At 38.7% G+C, this 27,013-nt stretch overlaps 2 protein-coding genes across 7 annotated transcripts; one reads left to right on the plus strand and one right to left on the minus strand.

Annotated features, from left to right (window-relative positions):
* PLK4 (polo like kinase 4) lies at positions 313–16,507 on the plus strand. Of its 2 annotated transcripts, none has more exons than XM_021394298.1 (16): positions 313–493; positions 994–1,089; positions 1,804–1,899; positions 1,994–2,108; positions 3,976–5,008; positions 5,902–6,002; positions 7,584–7,954; positions 8,869–8,973; positions 9,299–9,401; positions 10,190–10,339; positions 11,199–11,329; positions 12,062–12,153; positions 12,509–12,647; positions 13,539–13,679; positions 14,101–14,207; positions 14,911–16,507. In XM_021394298.1, exons 1-16 carry the CDS (start codon positions 464–466, stop codon positions 15,008–15,010), a joined length of 2,910 nt encoding a protein of 969 aa, XP_021249973.1. In that variant the 5' UTR covers positions 313–463; the 3' UTR covers positions 15,011–16,507. The 2 variants fall into 2 exon arrangements, with proteins under 2 accessions (XP_021249973.1, XP_021249972.1); XM_021394297.1 differs by lacking the exon at positions 313–493 and adding an exon at positions 725–892.
* On the minus strand, positions 16,724–26,978 carry MFSD8 (major facilitator superfamily domain containing 8). Of its 5 annotated transcripts, none has more exons than XM_021394314.1 (12): positions 25,967–26,055; positions 24,909–24,952; positions 24,244–24,414; positions 23,545–23,785; positions 23,124–23,237; positions 21,566–21,710; positions 20,990–21,048; positions 20,396–20,504; positions 19,515–19,649; positions 19,023–19,126; positions 18,674–18,930; positions 16,724–18,150 (listed from the first exon to the last, which is right to left on the minus strand). In XM_021394314.1, exons 3-12 carry the CDS (start codon positions 24,289–24,291, stop codon positions 17,935–17,937), a joined length of 1,428 nt encoding a protein of 475 aa, XP_021249989.1. In that variant the 5' UTR covers positions 24,292–24,414; positions 24,909–24,952; positions 25,967–26,055; the 3' UTR covers positions 16,724–17,934. The 5 variants fall into 5 exon arrangements, with proteins under 5 accessions (XP_021249989.1, XP_021249987.1, XP_021249990.1 ...); XM_021394311.1 differs by lacking the exon at positions 24,244–24,414 and adding an exon at positions 26,839–26,978 and having other exon boundaries at positions 16,728–18,150; positions 25,967–26,052; XM_021394312.1 differs by having other exon boundaries at positions 24,244–24,952.

The raw sequence follows: 27,013 nt of genomic DNA on the forward strand, positions 1-27,013 counted from the left end.
ATAGTTTGGTGGTTGGACTAAATGATATTAGTGGTCTTTCCAACCGTAACGGTTCTGCGACCTGGGACGCTCTATGCAGAGAACCGAGGGACAGCCAGATGCACGAACGCCAGTTCTCTCAGCAGGGTTACGTTTACCTCAACGCCCCCTAACGGCCGCCAGCGAACGGGTGCACGAGACTCCGCGCATGCGCAACACCTCCCTTTCCCCCAGATTGAACAATGGCGCCCCAGGCGGTCTCGCGCGACGCGATTGCGTCAGACGCAGCCTCGGCCCGGGGCGGGGCCGGGGCGGTAACGGCGCGATTTTTCAAAATGGAGGCGCAGGGGGAGGGGGGCGGCCGCCGGGCCCGCGAGCGAGCAGGCCTGGCCCGAGGCGGGCGGCGGAGGGCGCCGTGATGGCGAGCCGTGGCCGAGGTCCCGACGAGAACCCCTAGCGAGACCCGAGGAGAGCGGCCGGCGCCATGGCGACCTGCATCGGCGAGACGATAGAGGTGAGGAGCGGGGGCCTGGCCCGGGACGCCCCGCCATTTGCCGTGGGCGAGGCCGAGCCGGGCGGGACCGTCCCCTTCCCTGGTGGGAGGCGGCCGCCTGAACCGGCGCGGCAGTTAGGGCGGCCGGGGGCTGCCCTGAGGCGAGGCGCGGCCCGAGCCCGGCCCCCGCGGGGCCCCGGGCGGCTCGAGGCGCTGTGTGTGGCGCTGCCATGGCAGCGGCGTCGCGGCGGGCTCCTTCGGGAGTGGCGGGCCGGGCGGCGGGAGGGCGGCTGCCCCGCAACGCCACGGGAAGCGGCCGGTGCAGTGTGAGGCGGGCGCGGCGCGGAGAGGACGATGCCGTGTGTGGCGCTGAGCGGCCCCGCCGCCTTCTGCCTGCGCGGCCCTGAGGGCTCTGTGCAGGTACTGACCGCGTCGCTCCGACGGTTGTCGGCTGCGGGCCTCTTCGGGGGTGCTCTCTCCGTCGCGCTGGGGCTGACGGCGCTTATGTGTTCACGTTGCAGGACTTCAAGGTGGGGAACCTCCTGGGAAAGGGCTCCTTTGCCGGGGTCTACAGAGCGGTATCCCTTAAAACCGGCCTGGAAGTGGCTATCAAAATGGTAAGGCAACCAGCCGGGGGAATCCGCAGCTTCTGGGATCCCCAGCAGGGGCAGGTCAGGGCGGCTGTGCCCGGACCCCTTGTTTCTGGGTAGCTGATGTTGAGAGCACGATTTGGACCTGGAAGGTGCAGCGCAATCGAAAAGCCTATGCCGATAACTACTAATAGTATTAACGTTGCTGTTAAAAGGACTTGAGCTGAGATACTCGATCATGGCTGGACAATCATCTCTGTAATTCTTGTTCAGAAATTTGCAGCTACAGAAACTTTTAGACTCCGTGCAGCTGCAGAGGTCCAGAGCAGAGGAGGAGCTTGCATCCCTTTAATTTGTGATAGCCTTTAAATGTGTCCCTTTACGAAAGAAACTCGCCTTACAAAGGTGTTTTGCTAGATTTAATTACAACTTATAGTACTTGCGTTTATCTACATTTTAATATTAACTACATTTAGCATGTGTGCTTTACAAATTCAGAGTTAGATTTCTCTCAAAAGCTTGTTAATGGTTATTCATTATTATTTTTGAACAATTGTGTCTTCCTCTCTTTCTCTAAGGGTTCTTGATCATGCAAAGCATCTAGTAGACAAAACTTAAACCTTGTCTATATGTCAGGGTTTTCAGGCAAAACATGCATCGAACAGTTAAAATTTTGAGTTCAGTTAACTAAATGTATGTAATAAATGCTTCAGTACTTGAAAAATACTGTGATGTTTTCAGATAGATAAAAAAGCCATGCACAAAGTGGGAATGGTACAGAGGGTTCAGAATGAGGTGAAAATTCATTGTCAACTAAAGCATCCATCTATCCTTGAGGTAAGAATCATTTTTTTTCTGTAGCAATAACTGCGTACATGACTTACTGTGTAGTCTGGAAAATGTATTCTAATGTCCTTATTTTGTTTTTTAGCTTTATAACTATTTTGAAGATAGCAACTATGTGTACTTGATACTTGAGATGTGTCACAATGGTGAAATGAGTAGATACATAAAGAACAGAAAGAAACCCTTTTCCGAAGATGAAGGTGAGACTTTTTTCTGCATAGCTCTCTCTGTATTTACATGTTGGCTTATTCAGTAAGTTTCTTTCTAGTGAAAGATCATTTAAAACAGCTATCAATCTGAAACTGTATAGCTTAAAAACTTGTGAGAAGTGGTAACCTAGAGATAAATTACGATAAACATTTTCACTTGAATATTTCTGTGCTTTTACTTCTGTTTACACCCTTTGACAGTAGCTTGTACTATTTGGGGTTTAAGTCAAGGCATCAGTATCTACCAAAAAGTAGAGCTTACCTTTATACACCAAATTACTTTCTTAGCCTTCCAGATTTTAGCTCATCTTTTGTAGGATCATTGGAAATATTGTGTTCCAAGTGTTTGTAAATGAAGATAACGCAGTTAACTCTGTATGAGTTATGTAAGGGCAAGTTAGGAACAAGTCCTGTATGAGGAAGAAATATCCAATTTGACATTTGGTCTAGAATTTTTTTGAAAGACTCTCAGCTGAGGAGAAATCCTCCTATAGTTTTGCTTCTGTTTCTCATGAAAGTCAGCCCACTAAAACAAAAAAACGTATCTTATGTTTAGAGTTCACTGTCAGTAATTTTAAAACTTTAAATTTGTTCTCACTCTGTGAATAGTGTTTGCAGAAGTCTAGCAAAGAAAAAAAAGTTAACTGCATTTACAAATTTACTAATTTTTTTTTGTACAAATTGAGAGTGAGAGCATTTCAGGTAGAGCATGGATCACTGAAAGGTGAAACAAAACAATGTAGCTCAAAAAGAAATATCAGCAAAGTAAGCTGTTGTGTGCAGTGATACAGGGCACAAGCAGACGTGCTGTTCTGGTTTCACCCCATCTGGGTTCAGTGTTTGTTGCCTCTGCCACTCCCAAAATTCCCATGCTGGTCACTTTCTGTACAGCTCTTCTAGTTTACCCGCCTCTCCATCAGTTTCTAGTCTTATTCTGTCAAACTACTGTAAATGGAGACTTATCACAGGACTGGATTAAAGGGGTATTGTTACACAGGCATCTGTTTAATCCAGGTCTGCTCCAACAGAAGTAGCTCATCTGATCAGAACCTTAGTTCTGACAGCTGGTAAAACCTCTGACTTGGATTTGGGGAGGAAAAAAAAAAAGCCTGTTTCTTTGACAGTGATTTCTGCAGAAGTTTGTTCCTCTGCAGTCACTGCCATCTGCAAAGAGAGAAAGGATTGTAAATTGATTGCTTTAGAGAGAATGATTCTTAAGTTTGCAGTAATAGAAACGTCATAATAAATGATGCTGTCTAAGCCTGGATTAGATTTTGTTGTTCCTGCTGTAAGATAAAGCTTGAATATTTCCTGAATTTCTAATGTAAGAGAACAGAAATAATATGCCAATATCATAAACCTGGAAGATTCCAAGAAACTGAAATACTTCTGGCTTTGCCAGTTTGCTAATGATAAATATCATCCAAATTGTCTCCTATATTTTATAGCCTGTGTGTAATGAAGATGCTTGGCTTCATATACTTGTTTCTGAAAGTGAGGAGAGCAATTTAACAGTTCAAGTTCTAAGAAACCTAATTTAAGGGAACTTTGGAAATATTTTCAGTTGGCTTATGGTAATTGCATGTTTCTGTTATCATGGAAACAAATTGGATTACTGCATTACAGAATGTTATTTTATGGGCTGTTGTAGAAGATAGTCATGCTGTCTTGCTTCAAGCAAAAAAGTGTGAAGTGTTGTTCCTATCTCATTAGCATGACACTTAAACGCCCTTGTAACATCCTCACTATTTAATAAAAAAATAAAGGAGGAACAAATAGCGGACTTCAAAGGGTTATTATTTTCAGAGCTGTAATTTAAATTATAGCACTAAAGCATTTGTTCTTATGCTTTTGACAGCCCGACACTTCTTGCATCAAATTATCACGGGTATGCTCTATCTTCATTCTCATGGAATACTGCATCGGGACCTCACTCTTTCCAATCTCTTACTCACCAGTAATATGAACGTCAAGATTGCTGATTTTGGACTAGCAACTCAGTTGAAAATGCCTCATGAAAAGCATTATACCATGTGTGGAACTCCTAATTACATTTCGCCAGAGATAGCCACAAGGAGTCCGCATGGACTCGAGTCTGATGTATGGTCTTTGGGCTGCATGTTTTACACTCTTCTTATTGGAAAGCCACCTTTTGACACTGACACAGTCAAGAACACGCTCAATAAGGTAGTATTAGCAGATTATGAAATGCCAGCCTTTTTGTCAAGAGAGGCGCAAGACCTTATACACAAATTACTTCGCAAAAATCCAGCGGATCGTTTGAGTCTTTCCTCTGTGTTGGATCATCCTTTTATGTCCAGGTGTAGCTCTGCACGGAGCAAAGATTCAGGAACTTCAGAAGATTCCATGGACAGTGGAAATGCTACCATCTCTACCACTTTTACAGGCTCTTCGAGCATCAGTACCAGTGGCTGCTTGAAGGAAAAGAAGAAGCTGTTAGTGGGACAGCCACTCCCGAATAAAATTACTTTTTTTCCCAAAAACAAGAATCCCAGTAATGCTTCATCCGTCGATGGAAGCGGTTCTTTTCATCAGTGGGGAATTCAAGGGAAAGAAATTGGCACAAGTGGCAGGGGAAGAATCATGCAACTTGGCGAAGAGAGGCCACATTCCCGCTACCTCCGAAGAGCCCACTCCTCAGATAGGTCTGGCGCATCCCACAGTCAGACTCAAGGAATATCAAATATCATTGAGAGGTGTCACTCCCTGGAACTGCTTTCCAAGCCTAGAGGAGGAACAAGGGAAAACACAGAATGCTTTTCACCTGCGAACAGCCTTACTGATATGGGAGAAATATTTAAGGAAAAGACTTCTGGTAGCTCTGGCTCTTTTGAAGGGCAGATATCTCCACCTGTAAAAGATCAACTACAGTAAGAATGAGCTCTTATTACGATGAAATCTAGAGTTGTCTTATGTTAAAAGCTTTTTTTTTTTCCTTGGAACTAGACTGCATTAAGTACCAAAAGCCTCTGTGCTTGTAGCTTGAACACCACGTATAAACGGTAATACTTGATGCTCTTGGTATGGAGAAGTTTACCTTCCCCCTGTCTTACAGTTCTTAGATGCATCATATGTACCAGCTGGGGTGTAGCTTTTACTTATCCTGGTAGAGTTCTATTAATTACTGATTTCCCTGTGCAGCACACTGAGTACTTCATTCTCCACAGTGATTGTAGTAGACTCTTGCTGACTTCTCTTTGTAGAATAGACACAGATGAGGGGAGAAGTCATTCACTGTATGACTGCCAACATATGTATGTGCTGTTCTGGGGTTTTTCAGTTCATCTGTAACAATGCCTTATACCAAGACAAGATTAAAAAAAAAAAAAGTAGAAGTTAAGGGTTATAAAATGGGCAACCTTTTCTGTTCCAGAAAGGGGGAAACAAACAAACAAAAATGTAATCGAAGATAATGACCTGTAACTTAGCTCTGTATTTATAGTTCCTGCATGACAGTCCTGGCTTCTTTACTCTCACTTGACAGACTTCCCCAGCACACACAAACAAATCCAGGTGTCAAAAGTGCAAGGGATGCTAGGGTGTTTGGTGTTAGTTGGAGGCCTGATCTTTGTTTTCTGGGTGCTGCTGTGCAGCAAGAACCTTCCTTCTGATAAACTTAATCTGTTCTTTCTCAGAAGTTACTTTCCTATTTCAATATAAGGAGTATTTTGTGTTCTAATTTCTTCAGCTGTAACATTGTAACACCTGTTGTGCAAGCATTGTTGATGTAATCTTGATTACTTACCTGACATTTATTTTGCAGCTCAAATTTTCTCTATCCAATGAAGCCTCCTCTTGGTTTGTTAGAGCAGAAGTCCCAGGCTGAAACCATGCAGCAGTGGCTTGGAAGCATGCAGACAAATGGTGAGTTACTGATCAGTTATGTATCTTTGCGCTCAAGGTAGAGTTGCAACCTGTAACTATTTCTGTTGATTTTCCAAATTTTATGTCTTTGAACTTACGATAGAAGGGGTTGGTCACGTAACTCTGATGCTGGAGTATAATACTAGCATCCTAAATATCAATGACTGGATGAAGCTGCTGTAGACACGAGACTTTTCTCTGAATGAAAAACATGGGAGATCCTAAGCTGAGTTGTTCCTGTTTAAAAATTGACAGAGCTTTTGAAAGAAGAAAAAGATTTCTAGCACCACTAATCTGCGGAATCACTCTAAAGCAAGAAATAGGCCTTTGAAAATATTGTTTTGTTCTGTTCTTTTGGACAAATCTGTAATGTTCTGGTTTCCTGAAGTAGGAATTAATTTCAGAAGGCTTTTTAGATAGTACACTTTCCAAGCTTTTGGGTTGATATAATGAACTATATGTAACTGCCTTCAGAAGAATGAAAAAACTGTACGTTATATTTGAATGCTTAGCTACCCAAAATGCAGTTATCTTCTTCCCCCCCCCCCGGCATTTCAGCCAAAACAAATAAAGGCACAAAGAAGAAAACAATTTTTTAGAACCTACCCTAATTATTCAGTTTTTACCCGAACTCGTAAATAAAATGACGGGACTGGCAGGTGACTCAAAAGCTCTGTTAATTTAGACGTGCAAATAAATAAGCCTTGAAAGAAAATGTGTCCGGTGAAAGAAAGATAATGAGGCTGCAGAAGGAGGGGTGGAGGAAAGGACAAAAGACACAGAAGGGAAGGAGGTGTTCTTGTCATGCATTGTGTTACATCATTTTCAAATAATGAAATTTAATCATTAAACAAAATCATAAATCCATTCACACTGTTTTGTTCTGATATTACTGGACTCCTTACTTTCCTATCTATAGGAAACCGGAATCATGTGACATATGGTCTAAATAATCCTATTTAATTTTTGGTCGCTTCTCAGCAGTTCTACAACGTGGCAGGAATGTGTTGTGTTTGGGTGAGGCACCTTTGTTATTTAAGCCCTTAATCATGGGCTTAAATATCAGAAGTAGAGAAGCAGTTATAGGAAGCTTAAGTATAAAAAGATGGTGTTTTTTTCTTTTAAAGTTGCAACTGGAAGGCTTTGGCGTGCACATTTAATTTAACATTTGAAATACTAAAATCATGGTTGATGTTAAACATCATAGTTAGCTAACCTGAAACCTATGTGAATCTTACTGGTTAGCTGGATGGCAACTGATCAGTTAATTATCTTTCAACAGATTGATTATTGAAATTGTAGCATTTCGTTTCACAATGCTTTTGTGAGATGATTTGACACGTATTAAGGCTATCATAACAGATCTATTTATGACAGCCTTACTTTAAAATAAATTGTTCATTTAAAATAACCCCAACATTTTATTAGGACTGATATTGATTGGAATGAGTATTAAAGAAATCACATTCTCTGCTTAAATAAGCCACCTAACATTTTTAAAAGCTTTTCAAAATATGGTAGCTTTTTTTCCCCCCTACTAAGACTCTTTAAATCTCCAGTGTTCTTCTACAATGCTTTCAGCTCAGTTGAGGCCACCTGAAGACCTAACTGGTAATAGTAATGCACATGGAGGTTTTCGGTATCATCTGGATGTGCAGCAAGATGCATCGAGAAATGGATGGAATACCTTAAAGGATATACGGAATCACGATGTATCCCATGATTGTTCACATTCCTTAAATCAGAGAAACCCAAACAAATATATTTCTGAAGTTCTCTGCCAATCTGAAGAAGTTCAGTCATCTTCGTGTGGCCTTTGGCCAGCTTCAGAACAGAACCAAGCATGGGGCAAAGAACCACCAGCACGTCAGAAACCTACACTGCGAAGTATCGTATCACCTCTCAGTGCTTACAGGCTAAAACCAATCAGGCAAAAAACAAAAAATGCAGTGGTATGTATCTGTTTTTAAAACTCAAGTTTTAATATGTGAATCTCTTTTAAAAACCACTTGGGAAATCAGAAACTTTTTTCCTAAAAATCTGTAGTTAAAGTTAGGCCTTACGAATTTATGCTGCTAATGATTTAGTTCAACAATATATCAGTCAGATTCATCTTAGTATGAATCTATATATGGAGTACTGCAACCTTGTGGCCGCTTCTAGCAAGTACTGTCACTGCATTGCTTTTAGCTTACAAGCAAAGAAACTACAAGATGACATAAGAACTACTGACCACATACATATTCCCTACAGTTTCAAATATCTATACTGCTTATCTGTGCGAGTTGCATTTAAACTTCTGATGTGGTTGAACTCTAACTTTCACAGATCAGGTAAATAAATGGATTAGATATGAAAACAGTCTTGCTCTGCAGTACTTTAACATTTTTTTAAGTGCTGCTTTTTCCCTTTCTTGTGAATGAGGGAGAAAACAAATCAAATTCCATTAATCCCTACTGACTGCATGAGTTTTCTGCTTGGTTTGTTCCTCCTATCACTTTAATGGCTTTTGTTCATTTCCTGCAGTCTTGCTCATCTCTTCTCCCTCCTCCATTTTTTTTTTTTTTTTAAATTAAGAGCATAATAGAGATGACCTGTCTTGGTTTGATTTGTCACTTAGGAAGCCACATCCTCCCTGACCAGGCTTGAGCCGTAGAGAAGCATTCTGTATTAATAGCACTAACAGTAAAAGCTACTGTGAGAAGCATTTATCAGTTTGCAGTACATTCTAGAAATATCCTATTGCTTATGTTTCTAGAATGAAGCTGCGTTTATAAGACAGCTGTGGAAAAAATAGTAGCTCAGCCTGCCAGAAAGTAATTTTTTTTAAGTCTAACTTACTGGATTTGTTTTAATTTTTTTTTAGGTGAGCATTCTAGATACTGGGGAGGTGTGTATGGAGTTTATAAAAGAACACCATTCACAAGAATTTGTGAAAGAAGTTCTCAGAATATCTTGTGATGGAAATATGGTGAGAATTTTTAGTTTATTTAATGTTACTACAAGTGCTTTCTGTATTCTGTTCTTTCAGTGTTTTTAATTAATTCTCATTTAAGCAGTTACTGGCTTAGAAATGGTTTGTCAATGTATGTGTAGCCATAACCTCCCCCTTTCACTGGCTTAGTACAGCCATATGGATTTGGACTTGACTTCTGGAACAGTGAAGTATTGTTGAAAGCTGCTGCTGTTAAATAATCACTTAGAAGAATAGAGCAGTTAATGGTAAATTACATTAATTAAACTGTGACTTACTTCCATGGGAGTTGTGACTGTAAATACATTTTTCCCCTCTGTAGATTGCAGTTTATCACCCGAATGAAGGAAGAGGCTTCCTTCTTGATGACAGACCGCCCATTCCTCCTGAAGACAGCTGTATGTATAATTTTGACAACTTGCCAGGTAACATGACATTTATTTTAAAATGATGATGATTAATGTGATGCTTAAATGAATCTGGAGATGAGCTTTTACCCTCTGCTTCTCAGATAATCAGGGGGATGAAGCTCTCTTCAGAATCAAAGTCCAAGTATAGTTTCACAGGAAACTTTTTTGAAATTTGCTGAGAATGTAAACAATGTTTTATGCAAATTTTATGCAAATTATAAGGAACTGCTTGCCCTCTTTTCAATGCAGTGTACTAAACCTGAGATTTCCGTATTTTTTTATCATTCACATTGGAAGCTATTTAAATATGAATCGAAGAAATATCAAGTAAATTAAAAAAAAAGGTATATTTAATTTGCATTTCCTAATACTTAGCATGGAGGGAGAAGGGGAAAAAGATATTTGAAAGCATTGACAGAATATTTAATATAAACAACTAAAGAACAAACATAAGCTAACTACTAGTTCTGAAAAGACAAACTGCTCTACGAATTGGAGAGCAAAGCCAGGTTTCACCTGGAGCCAAGAAGCCAGCTGGACCATGGTAACTACTTCAATGATGCATGCAGTACTTTACTCTTTGACACTGATGTTCTGGACTATGTTAATTGAAGAAACAGCTACTGATGGTGTATGGTTTTTTGAGGGGGGAAAAAAAATTTGGAAATTAAACTCAGTTCCTTTCATATTTCTGTTAACTACTGAAATATTACAGCATTGGGCTATAATATATATATTCAAGCTAGTGCACAGTGTTTAATCTGACAAATGATAAATGTCTTAAAATGTGTTCTTCTTTTTAGAAAAGTACTGGAAAAAGTACCAGTATGCAGCCAAGTTTGTGCAGTTAGTGAGAACAAAAACCCCCAAAGTTACATTCTACACAAGATATGCCAAGTGCATGTTGATGGAAAATTCACCTCCTGCAGATGTTGAGATATGTTTTTATGATGGTATGTACTCATTTTTGCAATTATGCAATGTGTTAGTTAGAACTCTAAAATATTGTCAGTGAACGCTTCTGGTTGAAGAAATACAAGAAACATGATCTCTATCACTCTATCTTTATTCTAGCACTCAAAGATCAGTTTATTCATTAGTCTGTTTCTGGTATCTTCTTCAGTGAGCACATTACAAAGGTATTATTGACCTATGTGTTTTCTTTTATAAAATCTTCTTTGGCTCTACATTTGGGAGTTAACCTGCTTACTGAAAGGTGTGTCCCTGCTCCTCCAAGCTTGCCATAGTTTTCCACTGCTAACTTCAGAAAGCAGATGGCCATTTTCTCCAGCTGTACCTTTGATAAACCAGGCTGCACTGACTGTTGTTTTCTCACTCACAGAATTCTGTGAACCGGTTGGATTTGCCACATCCAGATAAACCCCAATGAGAGTTATAATTAGAAAAAATTTTTAGTAACAGTTCTGTGACTCTGAGAAGCTGCCATAGAAAGAATTACTTCAAATACTAATAGACCATACTTAACCAATTCTTGGCAGTGCTGTTAGAGATGCTAATTTTATCTCGGATTAATGTTTAGAAAGGCCGTTCTTAAAACGTAATAAGTGCATGATTCAGCCTATTTAAGTAGTGATCTTTGAGCATAGAGGGTATTCCACTAATGTCACAGTCTCCATTTAAGTGGTGTTTTATTTCTGGTAGTTACAGAGCTCATCCAGAAGTGGTTCTATTATGGAAATAATTCCTCAGTTGGTGAATCGCATTTCAATTGAGTGGAATGTAATGGCGGGGATGTGTATTTCATAGGTACTGGCACTGTATGCAAATCAGACTAGGAAATGCTTTTTACAGGAGCAAAGATACACAAGACAGCTGGTATAACTCGTGTGATTGAAAAATCAGGGAAATCCTTCACTTTGAAAGGAGAAAATGAAACAGGTTTGAAGAAGGAAATGCAAGTATATATGGATCATGCAAATGAGGTAAATGGCTTCATGTTGCCCTTTCAAATGTGAAGCAATCTTAAGAAATAAGATATTCTTTCACAAATGTGCTTCAAATGTCACTTTGCATGTTTTTCATTACAGTGATAAGACAGATGGGAAAGGGTTTGTGGCGGTGGCTGTTATTTCTGTCTTCTTTTTTTTAAAGAGCAAATACTCACGTGGGGATAACAGTAACACTGCCTCATGATGTAGACTTAAGGGAAATTTTTACTGGAGTGTTTCCCTGCCTATTGAAGGGATTAAACAGAACAGGCAAAGCTGCTTTACATAGTCCTTAAGGAGACAACAGAACTGCTAGTGCTTAACTGGGTTGCTTGCTCTCCCTTCTTATGTTTCATGTCACCCAATTAGCAGTCAGAAGAGTAGTTATTATGTCTTTGAACTTGAGAAATAGTAAAAACGTCAAAAATTTCAATTCAGCCTGCCTTCTCCTCTGTTACTTTCTGGAATAGAATGTAGGAATCCGTTCTTCCCCTCTCTAGTACTGCTGAAAGTGGAGGAGATGGGAATTAAGAGCACAATGCCAAATGTGCTGAAGTTACCGAGGAGTCTTGTGGTAGTATAGCTGTTCTTTTCTAATGGCGTTCACATCTATTATCGATATTCTGGAAGAAGGCATTTCCCTGTATATGCTCACCTGCCACAGTAAACGTGTGAAACAGTTCAACTGTTTTCAGTTAAACTTCAACAAGCTCAATCTAATTCCAGGGACATCGTATATGCCTTGCACTGGAATCAGCAGTTTTGGAAGAAGAAAAAAGGAGCGGAAGTGTTCCATTTTTTCCAATAATTGTTGGAAGGTAACATTTTTATGCACTTGAATATTCCTACTAAGCAGCCTTCTGCAGCTAATATAAACAGAAGCCAGGGTTGTTTAACAAAAGTTCATAGTCATTAGCAAGATAATCATTAATTTTATGGCACGTATAAAAATGCTGTTTTGGACCTGCATACCTCTCTTTGATACTAGGACAAGAAAAACTTAGAAATTTAGACTTAACCAATAATAAGTAGCATGTATAAAAACAAGCTTGCAGAAGACTAAGGCCATCAAGTGTAGTCTGTGGTTTATGGAATGAAAAGCTAGGTCTCCTCACTTGTTTCTTTAGTCCCTTTTGGAAAGATGTTTTCCCCCTTGTCTCGTGATTTTTCCAGAAAACCTGGCAATACTGAATCTCCAAAGGCTCTGCTGCCTCTGTTGTTGGACAACACCAACTGTTCAAAAGAAGTTACGGTACTGGATAGAAATACAACTGCCAGTTCTACTCCAGTTCAAACTCTGAACCATACTCCCGTAAGTACACAAGAACATGCAGCGTAGTCTGCCCGGTAGGAATTGAAATACATTTGAAATGTAATTATTATGAATGTATGCCTTTATTAACCATCTGTGAGCATATTGACTGGAACCTTTTGGTATCAATTAACTTGCAATAGCTGGATTTAAAATGGACTTTTCAAACGATGTTCTCCAAAGCTTTCTCACAAACGTCTCCTGGGAGTGTAGCTTGAAAATTGCTTTCTCATGTTACACAGAGCTGTCTTGAATTTGTTTTGTTTTGGAGGGCTCTGATTTGCCCTCAGGCCTGCGTACCAAATAGCAGTCACCAAGGATGTTAGCAGCTGAGGCTGGCATTCTGAAAAGGTGCTGCATTTGTTTTTTTTGTTTTTTTAAGTTTAAGTGTAAGTATTTGTCTGTCTCTAACAGACTCGATATGTGCTGTATGACTCCATGATAGAACTGTTTTTAAGATTCGATATTCTAGTTCTCAATAAATAGCGGTATCTTTATTTCTGTAAAAATACTGGCCAAATTCTCAGCAGAATGAAGGTCATTTTATAATGTAATATGTGCTGAACAGTTTTCCTAAAGATGGATGGAACCTTCTGACAATCAAACGTGGAAAAGTGAGTTTTAAGTAGGAAGTCTGCATAGGGCAAAGATTTTCCTCTGTGAATATGGGGAATCAGTGGAAATACTGTTGTAATACTGAGCCTTAGTGTAGAGAGAGTCCTCTGAAATCTCATGGGCTTTTACAACGTAATGCTGTTAAATGAAGCATATAGGCTAAATCTCTCTGTACATAGGAAAAGATTAAAGAAACGGTGGTAATTAGCCACTACAGTTGGTGTATAATCTGTTGGTCTTAATAGTGCTGCTAATGCTGTCATTTCTGGGTTTTAGGTGGTGTCATATGAGAAGTCTACATTTATGGCCAACGCTGCTGAAAGTACATGCTCCTCTGTTCATCAGACGGAATGCAGCCCAAATTCAGCTCAACTTTTAAAATCGGTCTTTGTGAAAAATGTTGGTTGGGCTTCGCAGGTGAGAAATGAATAGTGATAAAGGAGTCTATTTTCTCTTTTTTTGAAATAATGAACTTTTTGAACATGATTTATGAAGTATATACCTAGACTTCTGCTCTGCTACAGAGATTGGAAAATTGTGGAAAGATCCTTTCAAGTAAGCATGTTAGATAAATGATGTGGTGAACTACGTAAACTGAAGAAACCAAAGTAATGCCAGTTCAGTATTTCAGTTGCAGTCGGCACAGATTTCTTGTGCCTACTATTGCCTATTCGAGTGCCTTCTATCCTTTAAATTTCTGTCTAGATAAAAGCTGAAGTTGTTAAAATTCTGTTTTCTAATGTAGAAGTGCTATGACAAAGCGTTCCAGCTTCATTTAATAGAGTAATTCTAAACGTGTAATCTTTTATCTTTCCAAATGATACTGCACTCTTGTTAGCTGACCAGTGGAGCAGTATGGGTTCAGTTTAATGATGGATCCCAACTGGTAGCCCAAGCAGGTGTTTCTTCTATCACTTACACCTCTCCAGATGGCCAGACGACTAGGTGAGTCTCATTACTGCTGTCAACAGCTCAGTTAATAGTTCAGTTTACTCTCTGCTTATGACTCCTGGAAATAAATTAACTTCATAGCTGCCACTTTTTATTGCTCTTAAAACTTAGCTTTTCATTATCTCTATAGCTGATTAGTTTATATAAGCTTTATGGAAAAAAAACCTCTAAATTTAGGGTAACAAATGTTTTGTTTTTGAAAAAAAAAAAAACCAACCTGGCAATAAATCTACTGCTTAGTCTCAGAAAACAGCTACTGATAATGGATAGTATTTAAAGGAGGGAGGGGAAGACTATGTTTTAATCCTTTTTTTTCTCAAGATACTGCTAGTTTAGGGAAAATGATTTAGGGAGATAACACATCAGCATCGATGCATAGACCAGAAATGCTTAGATGAAGTTTTGGACATCCTGTGGATGCAGGGCACTTGCCTTACTCGTATAGCCATTCAATAATATGCTTCCTCTGTGCAAAGTTCAAGATGGTAACATATAATCTGGATATTACTGTAGCTTACCAGCATTTTTAGATGAAATGTTCTTAATCTGAAATACTTTTCCAGTTAAATACATGTAGGGATTGGAGGGGAACAGGACTTAGGTCATCAAGCTCCAGTTAATTTGTCTATCTGTGTATATATACATACCTGACTGAGGGATTTGCATTTAGATTTTATATTCTTATTTGCCTTTGCAGGTATGGAGAAAATGATAAGTTGCCAGAATACATCAAAGAGAAGTTGCACTGTCTGTCTTCTATTCTTGTGATGTTTACCAATCCAGCTGGTCCCCACTGATAAAAGCAAAGCAGGTCTTCGGGCACAAGAGCTTAATAAACACACTCACTGACATGAAAGTGACTGATTTTACTAAGCTTATCCAGAAATTCTTCAAAATTCTGGTTTAAAAAAAAAATAGGAAGGGAAGGGTTGTTCTACAAATTTTTTGTAAGATACTTTACAAGCACATTTTTCCTCAAAATGATGGATAAACTTGCTCAAGCAAAACTTTGAGCAACTTAGTACTACATGACCTCACATTTTTGGAAATCTTTTTTTTTTTCTTCCCCCACTGCTCACTCAGTGACGATGATCAAGGAAAATGTATCTGTGCTGTTCAAGTGTTTGTGTTTGTAAATAACTTGTATTTTTACCTCTTACAAGTAATATATGTAAATATGTACATGTTTTATACCTTTTTGTTTTTATTTTTTGTAGCAGCAGCTTTTGAATTCCCTGCACAAGCATTTTATACACCCAAAAAATAAATGCAGTGGTAAGCATCAGATCTCTTTGTTTCATATTCAAGTTTACTGAGACCCTTTTCCCAGGAGTAGTAAGTTCAACTGTACCAGAAGCTGATGTGTTATTTTAGAGCATCATACATTGGCATTGTAAGGATGGGTGAAGCTTGGGGCAAGTAACTATAAAATGAGTGTACAAAGCTTCTTCTAACTTGCTGAACTGAACACTTGCACAAAGGTTTGTATATTTAGTTTTCTACCCCTGGGCTACAGGTAACTGAGATAGATACAGATGAAATTTGATAGGAAAGCAAATTACGCATGCTGCAGTGAACCCATTCAATTTGTTAATAATCAGTTTTTATTAACTTCAGACACTTCTACCTTATCTTACATGTTATGAATCACTCTATTATAAACATCTAACAAACTGAAGCAGCACTGTGAGTAGCTGTTTGAAAGCATTTTCTTATGTGCTGATATTCCCATTTATATTATTAACATGCATGGAATGTGAGCATTCCTTCAGCTCTTTGGTAAACCACGTAGGCTGCAAGGCAGTTAGCGCTTTTAAAATATTTTGTAATCTTTTAATTATAGTACACCTGCCATTTATAGTACCAATTCACCCTTGATGAGGTGTGGGCCAGTACTGTGTGTTTAAAAACTTCTAATACTGCTCACACTGAAAATGTTCAGGCATAATCCAGTTTGGATGTGACAAATGAATGTACATACTAAAGCCTAAACAGTCAACACCAGAAAGTGAAATGGCTTAAATGCATTAAGAAATGTGACAGGGAGGTAGGTGCAGTTAAATTACCGTGTAGATCAGAAACCCTTTCAATAGCAAGAAAAGTTCACAAGATTCAAAGTCTGATAACCTGTAACAATTACGCAATAGCTTAAACAACAGCAGAATTGGTGCAAATACAACTCTTGTAGCCAAAAGCATTTAAAATCTTGTAATCAATGTATTCTTGAGGCATATTCTGTATACTTACTGGTTTTATCCTTAACTCTTGAAAATAATAAAAATGCTACACTGTTACGTGCGTGTCAGCACAAAGTGAGTTGTGGAACACAAAATCCTAATTGCTGCGAGCCTCCTTGGAAACTCTGCCTAGCCTGTGGTTTCTCATGTCCAAACAACTCTTGGTTGATGCAACTCTTAAGTTTTTCTTTGCTTTCACCACATGCCATTTTTCATAACATTTTGGAATTCTGCAGCAAGAAAGCATGAGGAAAAAACCTGTATTCACTTGAGTAGGTATTGAAAAAAATCATCTTTTAATTCAGTAGTCATTCAGTGCTTTAACAGATAAGAATACTTTATTACATTGAATATATTCAGATATTCAGTAAGCATCAAATAGTAGGTATGTTAAACAGCAGCTACAACTTTTTACTGGAGTTATTTCAGATTTTTTTTCCCCAGTAGGACTGAAGCATTAAATAAACACATAGAGATTAATTTAGGCCCCATGATGAAGGAAAAATATTTCACTTTTTAAAGTAAAAATAATTGATTCAAGTGTAAACTTCTTTCTTACACTATATTGTCAGAAAATAAGTCTACAGATAACAGTCAGCAGCCAAGGAGTCATCAGTTTGTTCCTTTTTATTTAATTAGCATTATGACTGATCACACACAGCACAGTGCATTCAATTTCACTACCAACAATGGAAGCGCACACTATTATGCTGAGTAATTCCTTCTTATAGTAAGGTTATGAAAAGCTATACCCCCTTTGCTCTGTGCAGGTTAACCTCCTTGCTATAAAAAGGCATTCAACAAAACAGTACCAAAAAATTGCACTAGTTACTGTAGTTCAAGTAAGTCACCAAGACTGATTTTCAATGGCTCTTAACCAACTTCAGTAGCTAAATCCCACTTAAACTGTTTTTGTGAAGAAGGCACCTGCTTTCCTCTATAATTGTCACACCTCAAGTCCTTGCATTGCTAACATAGAGTTCCAAGTGAGACTTCTATATGAACCACTGCTTAGAAGCTAGCAAACTAGCATCCAATGGTTCATTTATGTAGTGGTTTTTCTGTACAAAGTGCTTTCAGCTCAACAAATCTCATAGTTAAAAAAGAGTTATTAATCCTGATTCATAGAATCAAGATAATATTTTTTACTTCTTCCTGAAAGGGACACACTTAACCTGTGACCTTTGGTGCTGCACTCAGTACACAGGTGCATGTGAGTATTTCAAATGTGCTATTGTATTGACTCAACTCTTTCACATCCTTCCTCTGCTACTAGAAAAGTGGAATACCAAAGCTCTATAGTAGCAGGTATAACCATATATTAGGATATGATATGATCAATTTATGCATTCTGTCAGTGCGTAAGTACATATCTACGGTTCTTATTGCACATCCAACGAGGTCAGTGGTTAGGCGCTCCTCATTAAAACATAGCAATGAACTGTTATTTTTGAATTAATTTTATCTTCTCGTTCCTTACGTATTTAACAACTCTCTTCTTGCATCCTTCCATATCTGACAGAAAATGCAATAAGTCTCTTGTATACTGTCTCCAAGACTAGCAGAGAGACTACAACTACTCCACATATTAAGCTAAATGCCCAACGTGGTCCCAAGTGAGTGTATATTTGGCTCACAAAAACTGGTCCAAGTATGCGCGCTCCACTTCCGGAAGCAGTTAACCATCCCATGTAGATGCCCTAAAACAGAGTTAGTTACAAGATTTAGCTAGCCAAGAATTCCCACCAATTACCTGAATTAGAAAATTTAGGAATGTTTAAGCCCTTATTTTTCTGAACTTTTATTATTAACTGAGTAGTCAGTTTCCAAGAGTACTGCTGAGCTTCTCTAATAATTAATTTGAAGGCTCCACCAAACTATATCGCTAGCCTTCTGAAAAGCTGTTCTGACTCTTTAATGTTTAGTCTCTTACAGCGAAGTATAATGGGGACAATAGTAAGCCACAAGCCTTAGGCTTAGCTGTTCTGAAATTTTTATGCTATAAGATATGCCATACATTGTAGTACAATCCTTGTTTTCTACTTCCTCTCCTGGCTTGGCCTGGACTTTAAAAGAAGGTCAGAAGTCCTGGAAATTTCTGCCCTGTGCTACTACCCATGTGCTGCTATTTCGCTAATGACATGTGGAATATTAGTTAAATCCCTCACCTTAGTGAAAACAGTGGGAAATAAGTGAAACAAACTGATTAGGCGTTGTGCTTACCTGAGGTTTTGGGCCTAGAATTTTTGAGTATAAAGTGTAGGACATAACATTACAAACTGGATAGCCCAATCCTATTAGTATGTCAGAGCTGATATACTGAGCCAGATAGATCATGGGAGTATTCAAGCACCAAGACTGCGTGATGGGGCAGCCTGCAGGTTCTGAGTGGTTGGATGGAAGCTGCGATGTTTTCAAACTCCAGAAAGGCATCAACATTTCACTGGGAGTTGCTTGGGGAATGGAATTATTCTTTATTTCTGTAAAAACAAGTAAAGCATGCCATTAAGATACAATAAAGAACTTTCAATAAAACATTGTGACTGTGGTTTAGAGTAACTTGGAATTGTACCTTGCCATTGGATATTTGGTAGTTTTTTCCCCCAAGGCAGTAAGATAAAAAATCCAATTAAGACTATCAGTAAGCCTCCATGGAGTATGGCACGTTCACCTGTCCTATCAAACAATGAAATTAGAATTAAATTTATTATTTAATTCAAGTACTATTTGGGAAGGTGTTAATAACATAGCCCCCTCATTAGCTTGTAGAAAAGATGCCTACCAAAACATCTGCAACAAGAATAGCAAAATCACAGTAACTTAAAACTTGTTTTTCTTGTGATTCTAGGGTAAGAGAGAGACAAGGAAGGGGGCTATGTTACCAGAATAAAAGAAGAACTATATTATCATGGCTCTGTCAAAATCAGAAGTACTTCACTGTCATAGCATGCCCAAATTCAGTGACAAGTAAGAGAGTTCCATAGTACAGATTTGGACTTGGTATAAAACTCTTCAGGCTTAGCTAACATAAGTAATAAAATTCCAAGAAAATCCAAGAACTTACTTTTTAGACAGCGTTTTAACCACCATGAAAACAATAACTGATTCAACACCAATCGCACTAAGGATTATTCCATTATAAAAAACAGCTTTTTCCCTGGTCCAGGAATACATATCCATCGTCAATGGAGTAGCTATGCTAAATTGACAATGCAAAATGCCATTATTATTATTTATTAAAACAACAAATAAACAAAAAGCCAAATATCTTCTGTACAGGCATTTCAGTATATATCAATTGTCCTAAACATCAAACACAGTGGTGTAGGAGCATTTTCTCCCAACAGGCACGTCAGTGAACACAGGCTGATTATAAACTAATTCTGTCGTTTATATAAAAAAAAAAAATCCACTAGATCAAATTCAAAACTGCATTACAACAGCCAATTCTTGAAGCATCGACAATATATTTCAGATAGCTTATGAAAAGATGATAGAGTTCTTTTCTTACATAAAGAAAATAAGAGAGTGAATAGATTACCTCTTTATATGTATTAAGAAAACAGGTCGTGTAAAATCGTGTATTTAAAAATACAATTGCATTAACAATATAAATATAATATAATTGCAAATATAACTGCATTATAAATTGTTTCAATGATTACTGAAATAAGAGCTTCACTGGAGCTTTTAGAGTTAAGAAGTTTAAGATACATTTATGCATCCATTCAAAAGCTCTTACATTAATGTTCCATGTACCACACTGCTACATATTTTTATTTATTTTTACTGCACTTTATTTCATTACTGTCTATCAGGATACAGCAATTTAATTGCATACAGTTTTTTGATTAAGCAAATGAGTACAATAGAAAAACTGATGTGAATACTCTGCTAGACTACATTATATGTCACGGTATTTTGATAGAACATAGACAAACTTACGTTTCAAAGACTGCAAACACAAATAAGATGACAAAGAAGAGAAAATTGACTGCTACAACAGCAACATGGTCAATGCTTCCTTCTGCATCCTGATCCAGAACACCACTTTCTGAAACAAAAGACTAATCAAATCTGCAGACTGAGCTTTTTTACATTATGATTACAGACAGTAATAATTTTTTTACTCTGTAAAGTGTTTAACATGCAGTTTGGTGGGCAGTTAGACAGTTATGCTTTGACAATTTAAGTAAAATGTTTTTCAGATCCAAATGGAATTATTGAAACTCCAATTCCTCTGGGAGAAAATGATTTCAGATTTTTATACCATCTGCTATCCCACTGTAATGCTGGGACTGACAAGTCCTGAGTAGCAGCACAATAAGCAAACTGCTCTACGCATCTTTACAGTGGAAAGCAGAACACCCCCTGTTCCTCTTACAAGTTCAGAAGTACACAGCAGTGTACTTCCCTGCACGACAGTGGAGACTTTGTTACTCTGACTCCAGCAAAGCATTTTCATACGCAAAACGTCCAGCTGTAAAGGAAGGTTTCCAAATTACCATCGCAGGTAAACTTCAAAGAAAACATAGATACCTTCTCCTTCAAAATTGATACTGTTGCATTGTCGTCCCATGTCATCCACTCGATGCTCTCTGGAAATGTAGAACTGTTTTCAATAATATACATATTCATTTGATCTATTACTAAGAATATTTCTAAACGGCATCATCTCTTATTCTAATTACTTCCTACTCCTTTAAATATCACCTGTGCAGCCTACATTTAACTGCAGAGACCAGCGCCGCATTTAAAAACCAAAAAACTCTGGTGGGAGAATATTAAACATCTGTGTCCTGTCACTGCCACCCGTGGGATAATGCATAAAAATCCCCTCTCAACATTCCGAAAAGAAAGCCACAGAAAGGGAGAACCCTGTAAGCAAGCTGCCTTTATTTCTCTTTAAAGAAAAAACATGGGCAGAAACCATCAATGTTATACAAAAGATCTGCACTACAGAAAGCAGAAAGTCTGAAGTAATAAGAAATGAAGTTACACAGTTTTAGCACTCCAGATTTCAGGCTTACTATCTCCTTCTAAGCGATGCAAGGTTCATTACAATCCACCCACTAAACCGAGGAAGAATATTTCTTTATTTTTTGATTTGATTACCTGAATATAGCAAAGATGAGAATAATATTAATAATTCCTAAAAGAGCACCAAATAAAACTGGTGCTGTATACATGTTCAGCTGAAGATGAATTGATTTCCACGTTATTCCTTCTTCTCCAATAAGCGTAAAACAAGTCTGAAAAACTAAAAACAACTGTATTATGAAAATGTTGAGAATATTAAGAAAATATTACAACACATAAAGCAAACATATATCAACTTTGCTTATCTAGTTTTATAATTGCCAAATAAAATATTTTACCTGTCAATCTTCTTACATTTTGAGAATCCTGTTCTAAATAAACTCATGGATACCAGGGAAATCTCAACTAGCCAGAGAAGTTCTTTGTTACATTTAAATAATATGTATATAATATATACATATATATAGTACACATAACTGAATGACATTTAAATAACTTGATTTTCAATTCTGAATGTACCAATGGTTAATTTTCTTTGCCACGTGCAGATGGTTGATTTACTCTTTTTACTATTCTTTCTATATGGAAAGCCTTGGCCCTGGGACTGGAGTATCTCTAAAGGCGAGCCGGAGAGAATAGTATTATTTTATTTTCAATGAAGTTTTAATTGTTGCAGAGCAAAAGAGTGTAAGTTTATGTCATTTACCACGAGGAAATAAACTAAGAGTATCTATTGAATTAGGAAAAGGAATTAGCTGAATTGATACACTGTGCAAACTGCAGAAAGAATGCAGATTGTTTGCTGCTTGTAGACCCTTTAATACTGTATCAACAGAAATTTACAGCAACTAGACAGCAGTTATAGCAGCAGTTATAACTAACTTGAGAAAACGCTCTGCCCTAAACATTCTCCTCATTGTATCACTGTACACAGAGCACTTCAGGCCTAATAACTGATTATCTTCATCTCCAGCTTTAAGAGACAACTAAAGAGCAGAGGCTGCTTAGGATAACACTGCTGGTCACTCTTTACAATACAAGCCAAATCTAACCCATTTCTCGCACGAACGTGATAAGAGTAGCTCAGGAGCTACATAACACCTGACCCAACAAACACCCCTCGCACTCTTAATTCCCTTAGCTCTCTGTAATGCTTGCTACTTCTCTTTATTTTTTTGCCAGACTTCCTGATGCTTGCTACAAGGTCAGAAAGATCTCTTGGATGTTATTTTCTACAACATGAGAAGCAAAGTAGATTTTCAGTCATTTCTGAAAGGTGGAAATGCTTGCCTGAGTAGGGTAACATTAAACTCCCTTCTCCATGAATAAGCTGCCAGTATAACAGAGCATCTCGGAAATGGTTTTTCCTGCAGTCAGTAGCACAGAAGCGCTAGCTTTTAAACCACAATTAGAATTTCTTTGGAATAGAATATTTTGTTTGTATTGACATATACAAGCATATAAGTGAATCCTATTTATTCATGACTTTACTCTGATACCACTGGCAAACTGTGCTTTGAAACCACCCAACATACAGCTGCTGAGAATTCCTACTTCCAATGCCCGATTTCATCCTGCAGAATATTAGAGAAAAGCTCGCTCCAGAGAGGTGAGGAAGTAAGAAATGCTCTACCTGGTCCTAATATGAAGCCTACTGCTTGGCAGGCACTGGTATTGGCCATGGCACTTGTTCTTTCTGTAAGAGAAGTGGCACCTGCAATATACGACCGAACTACAGCCACGTTTCCTTAAAAAACAGAAACAAATAACAAGGGAGTGTTCAAGTACATTCTAAGTTGTATTCTTAAATTCTCCAATTATATTTTCTTCTTTTGCAATAAAATAATACCTATGTAAATATGTATATTCATTTACAACTGTGCAATTACATAACTTTATTATAAACTAGTTAGTATTGACAAACTCTTTATCTTGCTTATTAATAAGTTATCATTCACATACTGATAAATCAGGTACTAAAATATCACATTAACTATCTTATATGAGACACAACATTTATTAATTTTCATAAATTTAAGTTCTGCTGTGATTACCTGCTCCAAATCCCACAAGAGCACGTGCAGTAAGCATGTAGTATTTGTTGTGAGAATGAGGTACATGAACATAGGCATAAAGACAATTAGCAGCTACAGAAATTGCAGTTGAAACGACAAGAGGCTCTCTCCTTGGTCTGTAATTGGACCATAAACCAAACAGAGGAGAGGCAACCATTTGGCCAATGCTGTATGAAGCTATAATCCAGCCCAAGAAACTCGCATCTGCTGTCGGATCAATCTGCAAAAACCAATGAAGCAGCTGCATGAGTAAAGTATTAAAGGTTTTTATAACATCAGCAAAACCATTTCAGATTCAGTACTTGAAATATCTGACTCTGCACTGTAATTCTGAGTGTATATGCAGTATTACCGTGCAGTAACAGTGTCCAACATAAGCTATCACTGAACAAGTTACCATGTCTGCATGGCACTTGACAGCATTACATAAATACGCTACGCTGGGCCTCAGAAGCAGTTGCTTTTGCGTAGTACTTTGTCTGGGGTGACAAACCTTGGCTAATGGTCTCAGTCAGTGCACCAAACAGAGAGAAAGTACTCTCCTTCTGTGGCTGGAAATGGCTCGCCTGCAGTAAATTCAACTATTTCTCCTACGCACCACTAATGTTACAGGCTACAAACCTAATTAAGCAATAAGGTAGAGTTTACAGGCTAGGAGCAAAGAATCACTTAAGTCACCTCTGCACATGCCTGAATCTGTCCTGATTTACAAGGCTGATGATGCATTTTCTTTTCTTCTCCAACACAGCACCAGCCTCAATCTTAACAGTATCTCTAACGCTGCCCAGGATATGTTCTTCCAAATATGCACCTGGAACAGTCTTCTACAACTGCATGAGAAGTACAATCCTAGCATGAATTAAAATAAAGTTTTAGAGACCTTTCACATTGCTTTTGACAAGAATGCAACAAAGAAATAAACCAGAACGCTACCTAGGAACACAAGCAATTTCCAATTACCGACATCAAGAAAGTCTACGTGTAACAATCCAAAACATAAGGAAGAGTTTATTGATTCAGCTTCCTTTTGTTCAAAATGCAAATAAGCATTACGTATTATGATTTAACACTACACATGTGTTCAGATAAAGAGATTTCAATTGACTCATTGTTCAACAGTGAAATAATATTGGAAAACCAAACATTTTTGGATTATGATATACCTTCAGCAATTCAGTCAACTGACAGATTTTACGCAACAGTATAAGCAATCTGTGGATGGCAAAATAAAAGTCTCAATAAAACCACACATTTCCCCTTGCTGCACCTCTACATAACACTGCATAATTTCTGAGCAGAAGTTCAGTCCTCTTATTAATTCAAAAACATTAGTATTTACAAACCTTTTGGAGATATGGCCATACAGACATAATTACAATTGAGAAACCTGCAATGCAGTAAAAACACAACTGAAGTTACTTTGTTTGCCATGCCTATTAGTAATTCAGTTTACTGAAACAACTACTATGGGTTCATTCTTCTGCTCCTAAGTCTGTTATGGCTTAAAACTCAGTCTGGCTCCTCAAAAAACTATGTATTACTTGCGCTTGCTTAAAGAGTAGTAATTCTTCTTTAAGAGAGGACCTATTTTTAAAAAGGACATAATACAGTCACGTATATACTAAGCAAAGAACTCGCATGAAAAGAATACTGATGCACAAGCAAACTGCACAGAATTTTTCCTCTCAGCGAAAAGACAACAAGGTCTCAGTAAAAAGAATTTCTTGATACAGAGATACATTTGTACTAAAGAATTTTTAATACATCAAATGAAACAACATCAAAAAATCCCTGAAATATCCCATAATCCTCTCAATCATTTCTAGGCCCATACAAAGTCACTGGAAGGCAAAATCAACAGAACTCTCGCTTCAAGGGGCAGCTGTTTAGGACTGAAACAGGAACTTCTTCTGCAGTGGAGATGCAAAATCCCTTAAGAGAAAACAAGTTCTGACACAGACTTTGAAATAAATAACATGCATTCTCCGAGGATATTACCTCTTAAGAGCTAAGCTTCTATTTTCATTTCCTAAAAATTTTACTTAGGATTATAAAAGTGTGACCTCTTTTCGGGTTGCTTCTAAGTCATAACCTTATTATGCCACTACCTTCTACCACTACCCCAGACTATTGCAAACCCAATAAAATAAAGATTTAGATAAAATGTCATTTATTCTCAAAACGTGGTCTTATTTATTTTATTAAAAGTAATCTTCTGTTTGATTTGCCAGCCCTCTTTTTTGAAGAAAAAAAAACCAACACAAAATGCACCCTTTTATGGGTGTAAAAGAGCAGTAGCGTTAAAGGAGTTAAGTAGTTAAAATCTGGAAAACCCTGTAATTTTCACATCTGAATGTATCCGCTAAGCAAATAACACTAAAATCCATCCGTGATTACTCACCTACACTACTGAGAAACATAGTCAGATACATGATCCAGATGGACCTCCACCTGCTTTTGTAATGCTCCTGTGTTTCCACAACATCTCTGGAGTGTGAGGGCAAAAGAGAAAGAAATCACAACCACATTCTCTCAGGACACTGTAAACATTTTTCCCGGACATCCCACAGCACAACTGCATAAACTGCTTTCAACTCTCACGCAGGAATGGACTTCTGCACAGAAGAGAATACTGTTTCAGAAGCAGGCTCAAAAACACTATGTTGAAAGACATAAAAAATAATAGAAATAGGATAATAAAGATATTATAGCACACATGATTGTTTCATGTTATAATGAAAGGAAAAGGAAAAAAGAAAAGAAATAGAAATGTACCACCAGGTACCACTGCATTCGAAAGTGTTACACAAGAAGAACTTTATAGAGAGAGATCTCGACGCGATCTCTGCATCTGGAGCATCACAGATTTCGCCTAAACGCTTCAACAACCACGTATTAAGCCACAAAACCCCAGGCGCCTCCCAGAGCTGTGACTAAACCAAAACCTCTGACCAACCACTGCCTACGCTCAGCGTTGCAGCAAGTCTAGTTCTACTACTACCAAAAGAAAATAACGACAGCTGCTGCCCACACACCAAGGGTGCTGTGTGGCCACAGGGGGGAACTGCCGGGAGAAACCTCACGGCCGTTTGGTCACTCGAGGCCCGACCCGGACCGGGCGGCAGCGCTCACGCACATCGCCGCGATGCCGCGGGACGGAGGGCCGCGCCGCGCCGCCGAGGACAGTCGCCGGCCGCGGAGCGCCGGGAGCGGGCAGCGATACCGGGCGCCTGTTGCCCGCAGCCCCTTCCGCCCGGCCTGAGGGGCCCGTACCTGCCCTGCTCCTGCTGCTCCTGCTGCTCCTGCTGCTCTTGCTCCTCCTCTCCGGCCCGCAGCAAAGGCTGCCGCCCTTCAGCAACCGCCATACCGAGCTCCGGCCGCTTCCGAGCCCCGCGCCGCCGGGATCCACCGGGATCCGCCTTCCGCCCCTCCCGGTCCGCCGCCAGAG

This window comes from Numida meleagris, chromosome 4 (genome assembly GCF_002078875.1).
Source record: "Numida meleagris isolate 19003 breed g44 Domestic line chromosome 4, NumMel1.0, whole genome shotgun sequence".
NCBI lineage: Eukaryota > Metazoa > Chordata > Aves > Galliformes > Numididae > Numida > Numida meleagris.

What these genes read in the sequence shown, in the direction of transcription:
- PLK4 (XM_021394297.1), top strand. Translation starts at nt 827, where the DNA reads ATGCCGTGTGTGGCGCTGAGCGGCCCCGCCGCCTTCTGCCTGCGCGGC. An exon ending in ATATGGATCATGCAAATGAG is followed by an intron (nt 11,330 to 12,061) that starts GTAAATGGCTTC and finishes ATCTAATTCCAG; the next exon opens with GGACATCGTATATGCCTTGC. An exon ending in AAACTCTGAACCATACTCCC is followed by an intron (nt 12,648 to 13,538) that starts GTAAGTACACAA and finishes TCTGGGTTTTAG; the next exon opens with GTGGTGTCATATGAGAAGTC.
- MFSD8 (XM_021394311.1), bottom strand. Translation starts at nt 26,930, where the DNA reads ATGGCGGTTGCTGAAGGGCGGCAGCCTTTGCTGCGGGCCGGAGAGGAG. An exon ending in GAGCAGCAGGAGCAGGGCAG is followed by an intron (nt 26,053 to 26,838) that starts GTACGGGCCCCT and finishes CTCACACTCCAG; the next exon opens with AGATGTTGTGGAAACACAGG. An exon ending in CTCATCTTTGCTATATTCAG is followed by an intron (nt 21,049 to 21,565) that starts GTAATCAAATCA and finishes CTACATTTCCAG; the next exon opens with AGAGCATCGAGTGGATGACA.